The sequence below is a fragment of the Astatotilapia calliptera genome, chromosome 5 (assembly GCF_964374335.1).
Source record: "Astatotilapia calliptera chromosome 5, fAstCal68.1, whole genome shotgun sequence".
Classification (NCBI taxonomy): Eukaryota; Metazoa; Chordata; class Actinopteri; order Cichliformes; family Cichlidae; genus Astatotilapia; species Astatotilapia calliptera.
In genome coordinates, this window is record NC_137426.1 from 33,560,317 (window position 1) to 33,575,486 (window position 15,170).

At 42.3% G+C, this 15,170-nt stretch overlaps 1 protein-coding gene across 2 annotated transcripts; it reads right to left on the reverse strand.

The window, feature by feature from the left end:
• Nucleotides 1-1,401: 1,401 nt before the first annotated feature.
• On the reverse strand, nt 1,402-12,561 carry txnrd3 (thioredoxin reductase 3). Of its 2 annotated transcripts, none has more exons than XM_026168986.2 (16): nt 12,143-12,561; nt 11,495-11,555; nt 10,405-10,514; nt 9,666-9,767; nt 9,162-9,234; nt 8,941-9,060; nt 8,652-8,794; nt 8,184-8,299; nt 7,110-7,335; nt 6,796-6,888; nt 6,315-6,391; nt 4,655-4,811; nt 4,208-4,315; nt 3,859-3,954; nt 3,612-3,746; nt 1,402-2,374 (listed from the first exon to the last, which is right to left on the reverse strand). In XM_026168986.2, the coding sequence occupies exons 1-16, from the start codon at nt 12,257-12,259 to the stop codon at nt 2,312-2,314; spliced, it is 1,797 nt and encodes a 598-aa protein (XP_026024771.2). In that variant the 5' UTR covers nt 12,260-12,561; the 3' UTR covers nt 1,402-2,311. The 2 variants fall into 2 exon arrangements, with proteins under 2 accessions (XP_026024771.2, XP_080158252.1); XM_080302126.1 differs by having other exon boundaries at nt 8,878-9,060.
• Between the last annotated feature and the right edge of the window lie 2,609 nt (nt 12,562-15,170).

The following is a 15,170-nucleotide window of genomic DNA, read 5'->3' on the forward strand; positions in this document are numbered from 1 at the left end:
CGCCAAATAAAACTCATCAAAGCGCTCGTTGTCATGGCAGCCGTGCAGGTGACAGCGTTTTCAGATGTGAGCAGGTGAACCCAACAAAGGCTTCACACCAGCCTGGATGCTATTGATCACAACCGCCACTTGTGGAGGCTGAATAGTCCCACAGAAACCTGGAGGAAATGATGCTATTATCTCCCCGCGGCTCTCTGATGCAGGCCACATGAATAGGCTGACCACTTCAATGGGATGATGTTCATCTGGTGTACCTGTGTATATATGCAACACGCCAAACATCCGCCTCTGCTTACTTCAGCACCGAGACCACTGGAACTATGTGGTATGACATAAATAAATGGAAAACTGAACATTAACTCACAGAAAATATTTAATGAGTTCACTGCAAAAGAAAAATGTATAATTAACTGCATTTTTAAAACCATTATTATTAGCTTTACTATGTATTGCTACATTTTTGGAGTATTTACATAATTCATTCATTGCATTTTGACCACTATATGGTTTCCATGCAGGGTGAAACAAAGATGATTTAAGGGTGAAAGACTACATTCACCCTGGTTGGGGCTGGGTCTACTCTGGTGTAGCTGCCTGCCACCCTTGTGGCTGCTGGATGACCCCAGTCTTTTCTAGGTGGGTGCCACAATTGCCCCCTGCGGTGGGCTGTGGCTCCCCACACCTACTATTAAAAACTTAGATGGAGAAACCTTCTGAACACAAGCACACATGGTGTTTTTTCCCCAGCAGGTGATGAAGCAGATTTTCTGTTTTTTCTCTCCATCCCTCTTCTTCTATTAACTTCCTCTCAAACTTCTTTCCTGTTCACCAGTCTTGACTGTTCTGATTCCAATAATGCAAAATGAAATAAATCAAATATGACTATTAGTTGGACCAGGATAGCAAAAGCTGCAATGGTCTAACGGCTGTAAAGTCTGTTAACTTATGGATACTTCTTAAAATCAAAATTGTGTTCTCTCTTTTTTGAGCAGAAGGAAAAAAGATGTTTGCTGATGGTACTGCCAGGCTAACATGCTTTTTTTTTTTTTTTTTTTTAAATAATGACAAATTAAAAAGTGTGGTGTGCTACTGATCTAAAAGCAAAGTTTAACTACAATGCAAGAGATTTAAAGTCCCATTTTAACCAGTTCACACCATGTACACCAGTGTATTGCCAGTGTTGTGAATATCAGTCCAGTTAAATCCTATGACATTTACTAAGCAGCATATCCTTCAGCAGAAACACTATCAAGCACCGTATGACTAAGTAACTCGTACCTTTGGTTTTTTTTTTTACATTTATTACTCTTGAACTAAATGGAAATCTGTGAGCAGGCTCTGTGAGAATCCTGAAATCATTTCACACAAACTGGGTCACACAAGTCAAAGACAGACGAAACCTGAAGATAGACATGCCTTTATTTAACACTGAGTAGTCTCTACAAGTTCCACACAAACAAACAAGCCATTTATACAGATGAAATGTCAACAGCAACGGGAGCGCCGTCTTCCAAACGACGCACGAGACAGCACAATGCAACAAGCAGTCATTAAATTACAAACTGAGCAAAAACACGACCAGAGCAATCCAGGTGGAAACTTGCCATTCGCTTATTTGAAACAGTCTCCAGGCTCTTGATGCATCACAGGTTTCTCTTGAAAACTCTGGTGCTTCCACAAAGCAAAGATAAATATTGACAAAGACATGTATATTCATATAAGTCAACTTATAAACCTGTACGAAGGATGTATGGAATGATGAAGGCATGGTGCTAACCTATGTACGCACCAGAATTGTGCATCCTTTCAAACGCTGGTAATGAGCCAATTTATAATAGATGAATCTGGGGGGTGGGGGGGTTGGACGAAGGGTTCGGGCCACCATCAGGTGCTTCTACAGAGGGACATCGATCCTTGCCCACCTAATTATTTGAGGTTACGGGTAAGGACGTCAAAAACAGCCCAAACACACACTCGGGAATGGTGTGTGTTTGGGCTTCTCCGAGAGTGACACGCTGGTGGGGCCCAATAGAAACATTAGCAGAGTAACCCCGCTGTTCAGCAGGCAGCTTTCACATCAGACTCCTTCAGCCAGAGCAGAAGACACGCAGATCTTCAGCCCTGACCATCTCCATTTACCTCGTAGCTCCCAGTCACACCGAGAGTTTTACGTTCAGGTGCTCCTGAGAAATAAATGCCCTGTAAAGGGAGGGGCTAGAGGTGAGGCTGAAGTTAAAGGTTGACTGGGAGGAAAATGTTTAGTAGGGGAGTCTAATGTGAGAGCAGCCTGCTAAACATGCAGGGTTTAACCTCAGCAACCGGACTGTGTGATGTCTCCACCAGAGCTCCTGGTCACCTCCAGAGTGGTAAAGACCTAGAAGGTAAAGAGGACACAGGAACATAATTAACATCTTTAATGCCACAGGCATGTTCTCATTGGCTGAAAAGAAATTGTTCTTAGTTCCGTTTGTTTAGTCATCTACAGCCAAACATGAAACTTCACACCAGGCTGTCACATCAATGCACTGCGTTTGTTTCAGATGAACATATTTGGGCTAAACCGTCAGAAAATAGAAATACGATGTAAACCCATCAAACAAGAGGATCCTCAGCAGCCTAATGCACTGTCATTAGCACCAGCACGATTAACATAATGAATAATCATGTCCCCTAATTACACCAATTATTCCCAAGCATGCATCACCACACACACACACACACACACACACACACACACACACACACAATTCAAACAATTCAGACACTGATTGTTTAAGTTCTACACACGATGAATATCCTGTTCCAGCCCAAGATAAAAGTGTGAGACCACTAAAGAGACAGCAAGCACTTTAAACAAGCCGTCTATGGCTGCTCTTTGGACCTGGTGTCTTATCCTGGCCGTCTGATAGGACAACTGCAGACATACACAGCTTTCTTTCTGCCTTCAGCATATTTGCTGTGCAGTTTGTGTGCTAAAGGCAGCTCCAGTGTCATTTCCTGTTCTTACTGGCTTGATGAAAGTACTATTGCAACATGCTGTGGAAATTAACAGTTATTAGCTGTCATACTGGACCTGGAGTGGTTTGACACTGAACTGTGCGGTCTGCCTCAATGAAAAACTGATTCATTTTACCGTCATTAAAACTTTGTTGAAATTATAGAGAACAGAAGGAACTGAAAACACTATGAAACGTTCATGACTCAAAACCGTGGAAAATAACTAAATAAAACAAAAAGGGGGAGAGGGCGGGAGACAGAGAGAGAGACAGGAGAAGAGAAAAAAAAAAAAACCCCACACCATTGACCTTTAGGTCAAGGTCACTGAGATTTAAACTTCAAGATTTTTAGTAGATATACTTGTGGTATCAATTTAAAAATCCTGTGTCGCCTTGTTCTCATATTCAGTTTGGTGTCCATGCCACCTGCCAACCCGGCAGGGTGGCGATAACTTTTACAGATGGCCCGGTTTGGACCGATTCTCGGATGCTGGCTACGTGTCTCCCCCCCCAAAAAAACAAACCCCATCCTAAATACATAAACGCAGGATCTAAGGCAGTCCACTAATACAGGAAGATACCCAAGTAAATAAAGTGGCAGCATTGTCTTTTTACCTCAGCACAGGTTGGGTGGATGCCAATGGTGGTGTCCAACTGTTCTTTGGTGACGCCACACTTCATGGCTGCACCGAAGCCCTGCGTCACCTCTCCTGCATTTGGTCCTAGGTAGTGGAAACCTATGACTCGATCCTGCAGTGTGGCATTAAAAAACAAAAACAAAAAACAAATCAGGAGCTCAGGCTGGTGGCTGCCACAGATTCAGGCACATTTGTCGGTTGCATTTTAGTTGCTCTGATCTTACGTTGTCTAGTTTGTTGCAGATGATCTTGGCGTAGCATTTGTTGTTGTCCCTGCCGGGCACGGTAAACTCCAGAGGCCAAAAGAGACTGTGATACACCTGAACATGAGACCAGAAACACATGAATGTAAAAGCTTCAAAACAAACGCAGTTCTGCGGTCCAACGTCAGCTCGCATTCACAGAAGTACTGAAGAGTTTGTATGCCTGGAATACAACACTAAACGCATGCATTTGCTTGATGGCAACCTGTGACAACCAAGTAAGTTAGAGACAGTTTCATTCAATGTGAAAGCAGCGACCAGAGCGCACAGTCAGCCGAGCCTCGTCTGTCATCAACAATTCAGCTGTTACCTCGAGGTTTTCCTCGCCGTAAAGCTCGATGGCTTTCTCCTCTGGCAGACCGCAGGAACCATACTCAAGCGGGGTGAAGACTGTGGTGGGAACATTGATGTAGTCACACTGCAAAAAACAGCATTTGGTTAGTGATTAACAAAATCTTGTTATGGAACACCAGATTCATCATCTGGAGCACAAAACACTCTGACCTTCTTTATGTCCTTCCCTTTCAATGGCTTACTTCAGATTTTAACACTATACCTCTTTAAAATAAGATTAGTCTTAATGGCACCTTAACATTCAGTTTCCATCCTACGAAACAGGTCTTTATGCACCTTAAATAGGTACTAAGAGACTGTTCAGACACTTTATGTCTGGTAGTATTGAGTTGGTTGTAGTTTAATGGACAAATAGATTTTAGAATGACAGTCAGAAATCATGACACAGTCACGTTGTACTTACTTTGACCGTTGATCCTCCGTAGAGGCGTCGGGCCAGCAGCTTGCCAGCCTGGATGGCTACAGGTGTCAGCTCCCACTTGTCTTCCAGAATGTCGCCAATAGCATGGATGTGGGGCACGTTGGTCTGCTCTTCATCATTCACAGGAATCTTTCCATTCCTGCAGGATGGGATCATCGAGCATACATTTAAGACTTTTATCCCGTTTTGTGACTTCAAATTAAATATCCGAGTGTTGAAGTTCAAAGTTAAGTGGGTGTAACAATAATAGAAAATTACACAATTTTAACTGTGAATAACAGATATTTTCTTTATAATAAATCTTTACAATAAGCCTGACATTGTGTAGATGACTGGGGACCGTTATAGAAAGCACCAAAAAGAGTTATACACTCAGCAAAAAGCCTGCAGGAAACAAGGTTAAAGAGCACCACACAGATAAACGTTTGTGTGTCAGTGACAAAGCAGAAATGGATAACTGGCTATGTGGTCATTCATACTTAGCAAAAAGGAGAAGCACACTTGTAGTAGTATCCAAATCACTGGCTACTGCCAGTGATTTGGATCTGCGCTGCGCAGGAGCAGAACAGCCACAGGCCCCTGAGCACAGAAGCCCTCTGGCTAATGCTGGGCTTCAACTAAAAATTGCTATGGTCATGAGACTCAGAACACTCTTTAAAGCTGGACTCATGCCGTCTTAATCCCTACAGGCCTCACAACACAGGCTCAGCCATTCAGTTATTCACACAAGAGTGGAAAGAAAGCCTTATAGAAAACACTGCATTTCTATGCTGGTATCAACAGCATCAATAATGACCTGCAGGAGGTGTCAGTCTGTAAGAATGTTTTTCCAAACCTAATTTTATACTTTTACTCTTTCAAAAACAAACAAACAAGCGAACTCAGAACAGAAAGCCTTTTTTTAATATAGATACTTCCTTTGTTCTGTCACTTAATACCAATGTGATTTACAGCAGTGTTCTCATCTTACCCACAAGCCACCCCTCACCTCCCCACCAAATTCCCCCAACACTCACACCAGGCAGAGAGCCCTGAGCAGCAAGAACTGCTGAATCACTGTGACTGTACTGCGAGTATTAAAGGGACAGGGGAACACACGTACAAGCACTCCGAGAGCAAATCAAGCCAGCTCACCCTGGGCGGTGTTTACTTTTAATTGTATTTTCTGTATATTCACTGTGTTTTCTCTGGTCTTCAAGAAGTTTGCAGTGGACTAAAATATTATACTACAGTATATTTCTATCTCATTCCAAGAAACACATTTTGGGGCCAATTGGACAGAAAGACAGATGTGAAATGTAAATGTGAGGTCAAAGGTCAAGTCTCACATGATATTTGGATGCAGACTTTAAAAATAGTTTTAAAGATGACATTTTATGAAAGTTTGATCTCATTTGACCTTGAAGGAGAGGCCAGAGGTCAAATGTGACAGGCTAATACCATATAAAGATTTTAAAATTTCCATGTGTTGGCAATACACACCAGATTGTCACAATCATAGTTTCTCAGACCACGACCCCACTCTACATGCCTACAGAAGCCACAAAAAAGTTTGACCTATCAAGTTTAATGATGATTTAATGACACGTGCAAATACACCCGAAACATGGCCTCCTCGGCAGTAACAACATACTGAACTTACTTTGGGTTGACTTTGACTCCTGCCTTATCCAGGCCGAGCTTGTCTGTGCATGCGTCTCGGCCCACTGCGATCAACACCTGAAGAACAAAAACCCCAGCTTGTTAGCTTTAATGCAGTGTGATATTAATCCTTTGTCATTGCCAATTGTTCCAGAGACATGGCATCTTCTCAACACTAACATGACAGCTGATGATTACATGGCAGTATCTCAACATATCACAGATTATGTAAAATCATCATATCTTTGGTTTAGTTAAACTGTAAAAATGGGGGTTTAAAAAAAAAGAAAAAGAGAGAAAAGTACCCTAAACACTACGGAGCGCGATTAATATTAAAGTGACCACAGAATAGTGATTATTGCAACACTAAATGTAGTTTCTTTCACAGAAATAAGCTGTGAGAGAAACCGTTTACTCTTTTGGCGGAAATACATGACGACGGAGCAGAGAGAGGGGTGAAGGAAAACCGAAGCGATACATACAGTGTTGTACTCTCCCTCGATGATCTCGTCGGTTTCTGTGGACTTGGCGGTCACCTTCAGCCTGCCAGGAGTTCCTGCTTCAAGCTCCTCTATCTGACACATAATTTAAGAGAAAAGGCTTAAAACATCATTCATCTATATGCTGATCAGAGTCTGACCACCTCCTGCGTTCACTATAAATCAAAGGCTTTTAATGTTGACCTATTAAGCACATGACCTGACAACATTAAAGATTACAGCTATTACCATTGCATGTAGGCATACTCCGAGATCAATAAGCTAAATCACAAACAGCAGGTTGTGTTCACGCTCACCTTTGTGGGTACATATTTACGGAGGAACTTGACACCGTGCCCCTCCATGTGTTCACCAGCGCGGTTGGCCATGTCCTGGTCGAAGCCCCTCAGCAGGATGGACCGTACCATGACGGTGACGTCGAGCCCGAGGCCGGCCAGAAAGCCGCCACACTCCAAAGCCACATAGGACGCTCCGATCACCAGAGTTTTCCCCGGGCAGTAAGGCAATGAGAAGAGGTCATCACTGTGAAAACAAAACAAACAAACAAAAACAAGGTGAGGTTAAAGCAGGTTTTTGTGCAGCTAGTTTTGCATACAAAGAATTTAGCAGGTGTGACACTTGCTTCTGCTGATCTAGACCTTCAGGATATTTTTTCTTTTTACCTCACAGGGTGTGGAGAGATGCTGTCTAATACTTATTTAAAGCCTTGAGCCACACTGTGGATTATTTAATAGAACAAGGTTCATGATGTTGCTCAGTGCTGCCCTGCACTCTGCTCCTACAAGCTGGTCACTCAAAATTTTAAATTCATTTCTTTTTTTCAAAGATTTTCAAATAATTAAATATTTCATGTCACAACAAATAAATCCAACCATATCCCGTATTACTGCTTATCCTGTTTTCAGGTGTGAGCTATAGGATGTGTAGCTTAATTTCAGTAGCTGACAACAAAAGTACCAAATCTGGCTGACTGTCCAACAACAGCTGTGAGATCCGAAGAGAATCCCCGAATAAACCCTACCAAGCCCAGGCTTGTTTCTTACATTGTTCAGACAGCTCTGGTTTAAGACCTTGTGGAATAAATGAGCCTCTCTGCCAAGACACGAGCATAATCGTCAAAGACACCTGAGGATAATCTCACGTCAGCATTCACAGAGCAGGCAGACAGACGGCTGCTCTGAGGCACAACAACCTGCTGGATCACTAAAGGGCAGGTTTGTTTTCAGAGATCACACCTTAAGGAAGTGACACTTATTTCAGCCATGAACCCATCCACTGGTCTAAAAAGGAGCTCTGGGTGGAGCTTCAGTCACTCACACACATTATAACATAAATTGTCAGATTCTGTGTACTCTGCACGGTGCTGTCACCTGGTGATGCAATACTCCTTGTCTCCGGGAATGCCCAGGTAACGTGGCCTCTCACCCGTAGCCAAAACAAACTTGGCTCCTGTGTAGAACGTCTCCTTCCCTCGTTTGTTTGTAGCCTGTCAGGAAACACAAACAGATATTTTGACACACATGCAACATAACAGGAAGCTTTTTCAATGTAGTGGATGCTTCTGAAACATCTGCTTTTTGTGCAACTAGTGAGGTGATTGCAACGACAGCAACAACTTCTAAACACCGATAAGTATTTTTGAAAAGCCTGTTTAGGACACAAAAATAACAGTTAATTCAACAGGATGATTTCAAAGCTGACAGCTTATACAGATTAGTAACAGGTTGCGAGATGGTAACATGAGCAAGCAGAGAACGAAGACTTTATTAAGTTATGAAACGACTAAACCTCTGCATGACTTTATTGAAGATTCATTTTCATTGAAAGCAGTCGGTTACCTTGATTTTGTGTGGTTCCACAAACTCTGCATAGGCATTGACATAGTTGACATTCTTGTCCCTCAGTGATACCCTGTAGCCCCAGTTCAGGGAGCCAATGTAGTTGTTAACAGCAGTCTTCATCGTGTCCCAGTTGTGTTTCACTGAAGACAGAAACAGACACTCATCAGTAGAAGCAGTTGAAAGACTACGGGGTGCCTCCTAAATGGGCTCGCCTCCGATTTACCACGGCAAGCTGGTGTGATGTCACCCCTGCGTGACCTCCTGGGTCGGTCCCCTGAGCCCTCACCTGTCTCATCAAACTCCCAGCCGAACTTGCGTGCGTCCTGCATGGCCGTGGACAGCAAGGCCGTCTGGTGCATCAGCTTCTTGGGAATGCAGCCTACGTTCACACACGTTCCTCCAAGACCTGATCGTCACAGCCAGAGCACAGCAAAACTGTCGTTTAGCAGCCACTACAGATCCAGACAAACCCTGCGTCAAAAGTCTTACTAAAAGGAAGTATCATACCCCAAGTGGTTCCTTTTGGTGTGGGCACAACGTAGTCCAACACCATGACCTTCTTCCCCAGTGCAGCAGCTTCCTGTTGTTAAAAGATTATATCTTACTGCTGTGTTGCACAGTTTTATGGAGCAAACAGAAGTGGTGTAAGTGAATTACATCATCAGCAATAGTTTCACACTAGTTCTGAGAAATCACCAACCACCACAGATCAAGAACCACCTTGCACTATATTTCATTATGATAACACATTTTAGCCTTTCACAGGTTTCTGTTTTCCTGTCATTTACACTAGTACTCTAGTTTCTGTCCTGTGCCCTGTTTATCATACAAGTGTGTGAAAATCTCACTAACAATCCTCCCAAAGACAAAAGCCTGCAAATGTCTGAAATTCTGCCAGTGACCAAAGTTACAGCTGCACCCCCACACAAGTACAAAAGCACGGCTGTCTGTGGGATCCCCAGTTCACACAAAGCAGTCAAATCAGAGGTAAATACTGAATTCTGACATCACCTTCGAGCAGGCCAAGCCTCCAGAGCCGCCTCCGATGACGATCAGGTCGTAGTCGTAATTATCGCCGTTAAGCAGCTGCTGCAGGCTGCCGTCTTTATGGGCCTGACACAAACAGCAACACAACGTTTGTTACTGTAGCACTTAGCAATGCTAATCATTTCAAACAAAAACAAACAAACAAAGGGTACACTGAGCTTTTTCATACTAGGTGTTGCTATTAACAGATATCCCAGTCCAAGTCAGATATTAGCACTGCCACCCATTATCTGACGTGGATTCGTATCAGCAGTGTGTTAAGCGAGAGGTAAATTTTGCCATTCAAGTCTCCAGGGGATGCTACCGGTCGGGATAATATTATTATTTACAAGTAACTAGGTCTACAAAGATTAGCTGCAGCCATTTTACTGAATGTTTCTGAATATTTTCATTAAAGATTTTAAACAGTGGTGTTTTTTTCTATTTCTTTTTCCTGCAGCTGTATGAAGTGTATGAGACGACATAGCCCACCCTGTTCATGCACCCCTGATGGAATAATCACCATAAACCTTTTTCTTTTTTACATTTTCAATGAGTTTCTCACAGCTTGGCTTAGTGGCATCATACACTGACAACCACATGGTTTGTTTTCACCTCTTTCCAGTTGTGACAAAAACAACCAACCCATTTCTGTTATGAGAAGAGGCAAGTTACAAGAAAAAACAAGTTACATCTGAGCTGCAAGACGACTTTCATTGCTTACCTGTAATGTTTTGTCACAGCCACCGATGTGCTTCTTGTTGATGAAAACGTTAGGAACCGTTTTCTGTCCGGTCATCTCAAGCAGCATCTCCTGGTAGCTTGTCCCATTATCTGAAGGGGGGGGGGGCAAGTTTTTCACATGCTGAAACTTAGCCATGCATTGTGCGTTTATACCATCTTTGATGTGCAAATGAAATACAAATAACAAAAGGGAAGGGTAACCCTGGAATGTGTACTGCTGTAATAAACACTTTCCTTAGCTGATCCTGTGCTGACTTTTACTGCACGTTATGATCAATTATAGCCTCTGGTAATTAAGTTTGTTAGGTTTTCCACTGACTAACGTTTAACATCCACCACGTGCAACCCACCTCTAGCATTAAACCTTGGTAATTAACTCAGCAAGACAGGAGCAGTGAGGTACGAGTGCACTGAGCTAATGGCACAGAGCCATCTTCGGTGAATGACTCAGCACATTTTGTGCTTTTGCAAAGACAGCCCAGACCGTGAACCAGTATAGGACAACGTTTCCGATATGTGAACAGAAAACCGAATTAACTACTGTAAAAATTTTATATTAAATTAGGGGCTTTGAAACTGACAGCACAAAGCAAAATGTACATTAAACAGGAAGAGGCTTTCAACAGACAAACTAGAAACATGGGCCTTAAACAAGCAGCTGGACTGTCATGAGTGAATTATTAAAAACCTACACTAAAATGTTAGCATAGCTAATAAAGCAAACAATAAACATGTATTGCTTTAGTTATACCAGGTCACAGACAAAGATGGTCACTCCCCTGTTTATACCTGCCTCTTTGTAACTTATTTGCTGTAAGAAGTGAAACATTTGTTTTGCTCAAAGTAATCTGCAGTTTTAAGCCTTTAAATGGAAAACTTGATACAACACTATAGCTAACTATAAAGCACTTACTTTACAATACTCCCAGCTGTTTTTTTATATAGTCATTCGCGATCTGAATAATACACATAAAGCTACTTATGGGCAGCCACGGAGTGTAACAGCTGCTGACAAACACATTAAATATCCCTCACAGCGGCTATCAGTTACCTCACAATGCTCGTCTTACCCATAAGATCCAGCTCCACCACATTGCACTCGACTTGCAGTTCTTTGAACAAGTCTTTCACCTGAAAACACAAATAAGGTAAAAGATTAATCCTACATCAAACGCACACAAACTTGTCCACACGTTAGAACATTTCATGCTAACAAATATGTCATCTTGTAACTGTCAGGTAAGCCTTTGTGTCCAGGTTATCGCGGCAGAAGGCAGCATTTTAAAAATGGGAGAAAAGTATGAGTTTTAAATGAATTAGCGCAGCTTTTTAAATACAGTGCGTTCAGAATTTACAGCACATTGTAGCGAATCACTAGCAGAGTTAACTAAGAACAATACGATATGTAAAGCTGACTTTTCAAGGAGCTCGTTCAGAGGCGGCTAAAGCGTCCCAGGCTTAAATATACACTGGATATTTATCTTCTGCCATTGTTGACCTAACGTAAATTACATTAAAGGCTATGCTGTTCGGTTTTGTTTTTGTCATTTAGCGAGCTTATGCGTAATAGTAAAGTTCTAGCCACCAAAGTTGATGACTGTACTAACGCAGCAAGGCCAAACCAGCAATTAGACCAAGCCCGTGTACTTCGCGGGAGAAGGTGGAAGTTTCTGACCGGCGCGGAGCCTCTACCGCCTACGACAAACTAAACGCCTTACCTTTACACAAAATGGGCAGTAGCTTTTGCTGAACACAATCACTTGATTGGAGTCGATAAGCGCTTGTATCTGAGATTTGAGTTCCTTCTTCCCACTGTCATTTTCGACGGGAGGCATTTTCGGATATTTCCGTCTGCCTGAGCAGGGCAAGCTTAGGTAGACGGCTGGCTACGGCTGGTGAAAAAAAACCGAACAAACCGCCTCTCTCTGTACAAACTCGAGAACAGATCTAAATCTCTTGAGTCTGTTTCCCAGAGAAAGTACTTCTAAAAAATATACTCGAGCCGCGGGTCTATCCCGGATCTACTCCCTTTGCTGTCAGCAGCTAGTCTACCAACCGCGCCAAACGTCTTTTACTATTTCTTGTCTCGTTACGGTGGGTGCGCTCGATCTGAGTCACCGCGCTCACCGTGAGCTCCCTTGGTAATCACTACGGGCAGGAAGAACCCCTCCCGCTCGGGAAACCTCGTGCTATAAAACGCATCTAACTATAAACGTCACAGGGTCGGCTAATTACCTGCCGTAAAGTACAAGAACTGTTATGCAATCAAAATATTCCGCTTAAAATAAAGTATTTTAGAATTAAACGCGCATCTACGTAAAAAATAAGTAGCAACTGTCAGTTAAGGGGACGCTAACACAAGTTGGGGGCCTACAGGCGTCTCCGGAAGACAGCTAATCCTAATTCAAGACAGGAGTGAATTGAAGAGGAGCTGTACAGGAATGTACTGATGTATTGTTGACGTTTGACAGCAACAGAAAGCTAAGTTGACAACCGTGTGAGCCCCTAGCCCCTGAGTATTTCAGCAGTATTGTGAATATTACTTGTCTAATTGTGGGTCCTGTAACGCTTACAGGCTGGTGTCTACCGCCATCTGCTGGTAAGTGTGTCACAGGTACATTTTCGCCGTAATAATTTTCCAGGTTCTTCCTTCTTAAACGGGCTATTCCTTCCTTTTGTCACAACTTCCTATGGCAAACTCCAGATGTCCACTCTGTAGCACAATTTCTGTTAAAAGTTCAGTAACCCTAATAATAAAACGTCATGTCTTAAATACACTTTAATTTAAAATAATAAAAACTACGTAAACCAATATTAATACAAATGTTTTTCTCTCGATTTTTTTGGTTTCTGAAGAAAGAACATAGACAAGATGATAGATTGATAAAGACATGCATAAACCAATATTTCAATTTTGTATTATTCATATATGGTATTCACCAAACCATAACAACAGTCGGCTCAGGGTGTTTTATACTGTAAGGTTAAGATCCTACAATAGTATAGAAGCAACATAGAAAACCTCAACAATCAAATGGCCCTCTATGAGCAAGCACTTGGTGACAGTGGGAAGGAAAAAATCATTTTAACAGGAAGAAACCTCAATTAGAAACAGACTCAGGGAGGGGTGGGCATCTGCTGTGATTGGTTGGGAGTGATGAGAGGAAGACAGGAAAGAAGACACACTGTATAAGAGAACCAGAGATTGATAATAGCAGCAGGCCAAGACTATTGCAGCATAACTAAGGGAGGATTCGGTGTCACCTGATCCACCCCTAACTATATGCTTTAGCAAAAAGGAAAGTGTTAAGCCTAATCTTAAAAGTAGAGAGACTATCTAACTCATAAAGGCAAAATGGGAGCCTGGAAGCTGAAGCCTCTGCCTGTGAATTCACTTTCAAATAAGCCCATTGTGTCATTTTTGTTTAACATTCACAATAAAAGTCATAAGCTGGTCAAAAATGACTTCATGTTATTTTTTATAGGGGGTGGCTGCAGATCAGCCACTAATCAGAAGGTCAGTGGTTCGATCCCAGGCTGCCTCCTGGCTGCATGGCAAATATCCTTGGGCAAGATACTAACCCCATGTTTGCTGCTGGTGGTGGTCAGAGGGCCTGGTGGCGCCAGTGTCCTCTGTCAGTGCACCCCAGGGCAGCTGTGGCTACAACATAGCTTGCCATCACCTGTGTGTGAATGACTGAATGTAGTGTAAAGCGCTTTGGGGTCCTTAGGGACTAAGTAAAGTGCTATACAAATGCAGGCCATTTACCATTTATAGTATAGTGTTACTGGAGGCTAAAGTAATGCCATTTAGACCAAGTATCTAGTTAGAGACCGTATTTATAAGATTTTTAGGACAGAGTACAAGGACCTCAGTTTAATCTAAATTTAGGGGCAGGAAATTAGAGGTCATCCAGGTCCTTATGTCTTTAAGACATTCCTGCTTTTAACTAATTAGTGTGTGTCATTTGGCTTCATGCATAGATAAAGTCGGGTATCATTTGCATAGCAGATGCCTTGCATTGAAGGAATCTTATTTTTTTTTGGTACCGGTAATGGTTTTATTTTGTTGTATTTATGTTTTTATAATATTGTCGGACATAAACCAGTCTGTGGCGCAAAAAAGGTTGGAGACTGCTGGTCTAAGGCACAGATGTCAAACTCCAGTCCCCGAGGGCCGGTGTCCTGAAATTTTTACATGTGTCCCTGCCGCAACACCTGAATAAAATTAGTAGGTCATTAGCAAGACTCTATAGAAAGTCAATAGCATACAATCAAGTGTATAGAGTCTTGCTAATGACCTAATTTTATTCAGGTGTGTTGCGGCAGGGACATAAAGAAAAGTTTCAGGACACCGGCCCTCGGGGACTGGAGTTTGACACCTGTGGTCTAAGGGAGGCATGTATTATGTAAACAGAATTGGACCTAGTGCAGGATAATTTTTCTGTGTGAAGAAACTCTTCATTTACATGAACAAATCAGAATCTTTTCGATCGATATGAGTCAAACCACTACAGTGCAGCACCTCAATAATGTGGAAAGCTGCACTGAGGTCTAAAAAGAGAAGCACATAGATGAGTCCACTGTCAGAGGCCATAAGAAGATCACTTATAACCTTCACTAATGCTGTTTCTGTGCTGTGAAGAACTGAAACTTTTTAAATAAACCATTCATCTGCAGATGATCAGTTAGCGGTTTTATACAAATTAGGGCTACATTAAGAAAAAATATACATATTATTGATCA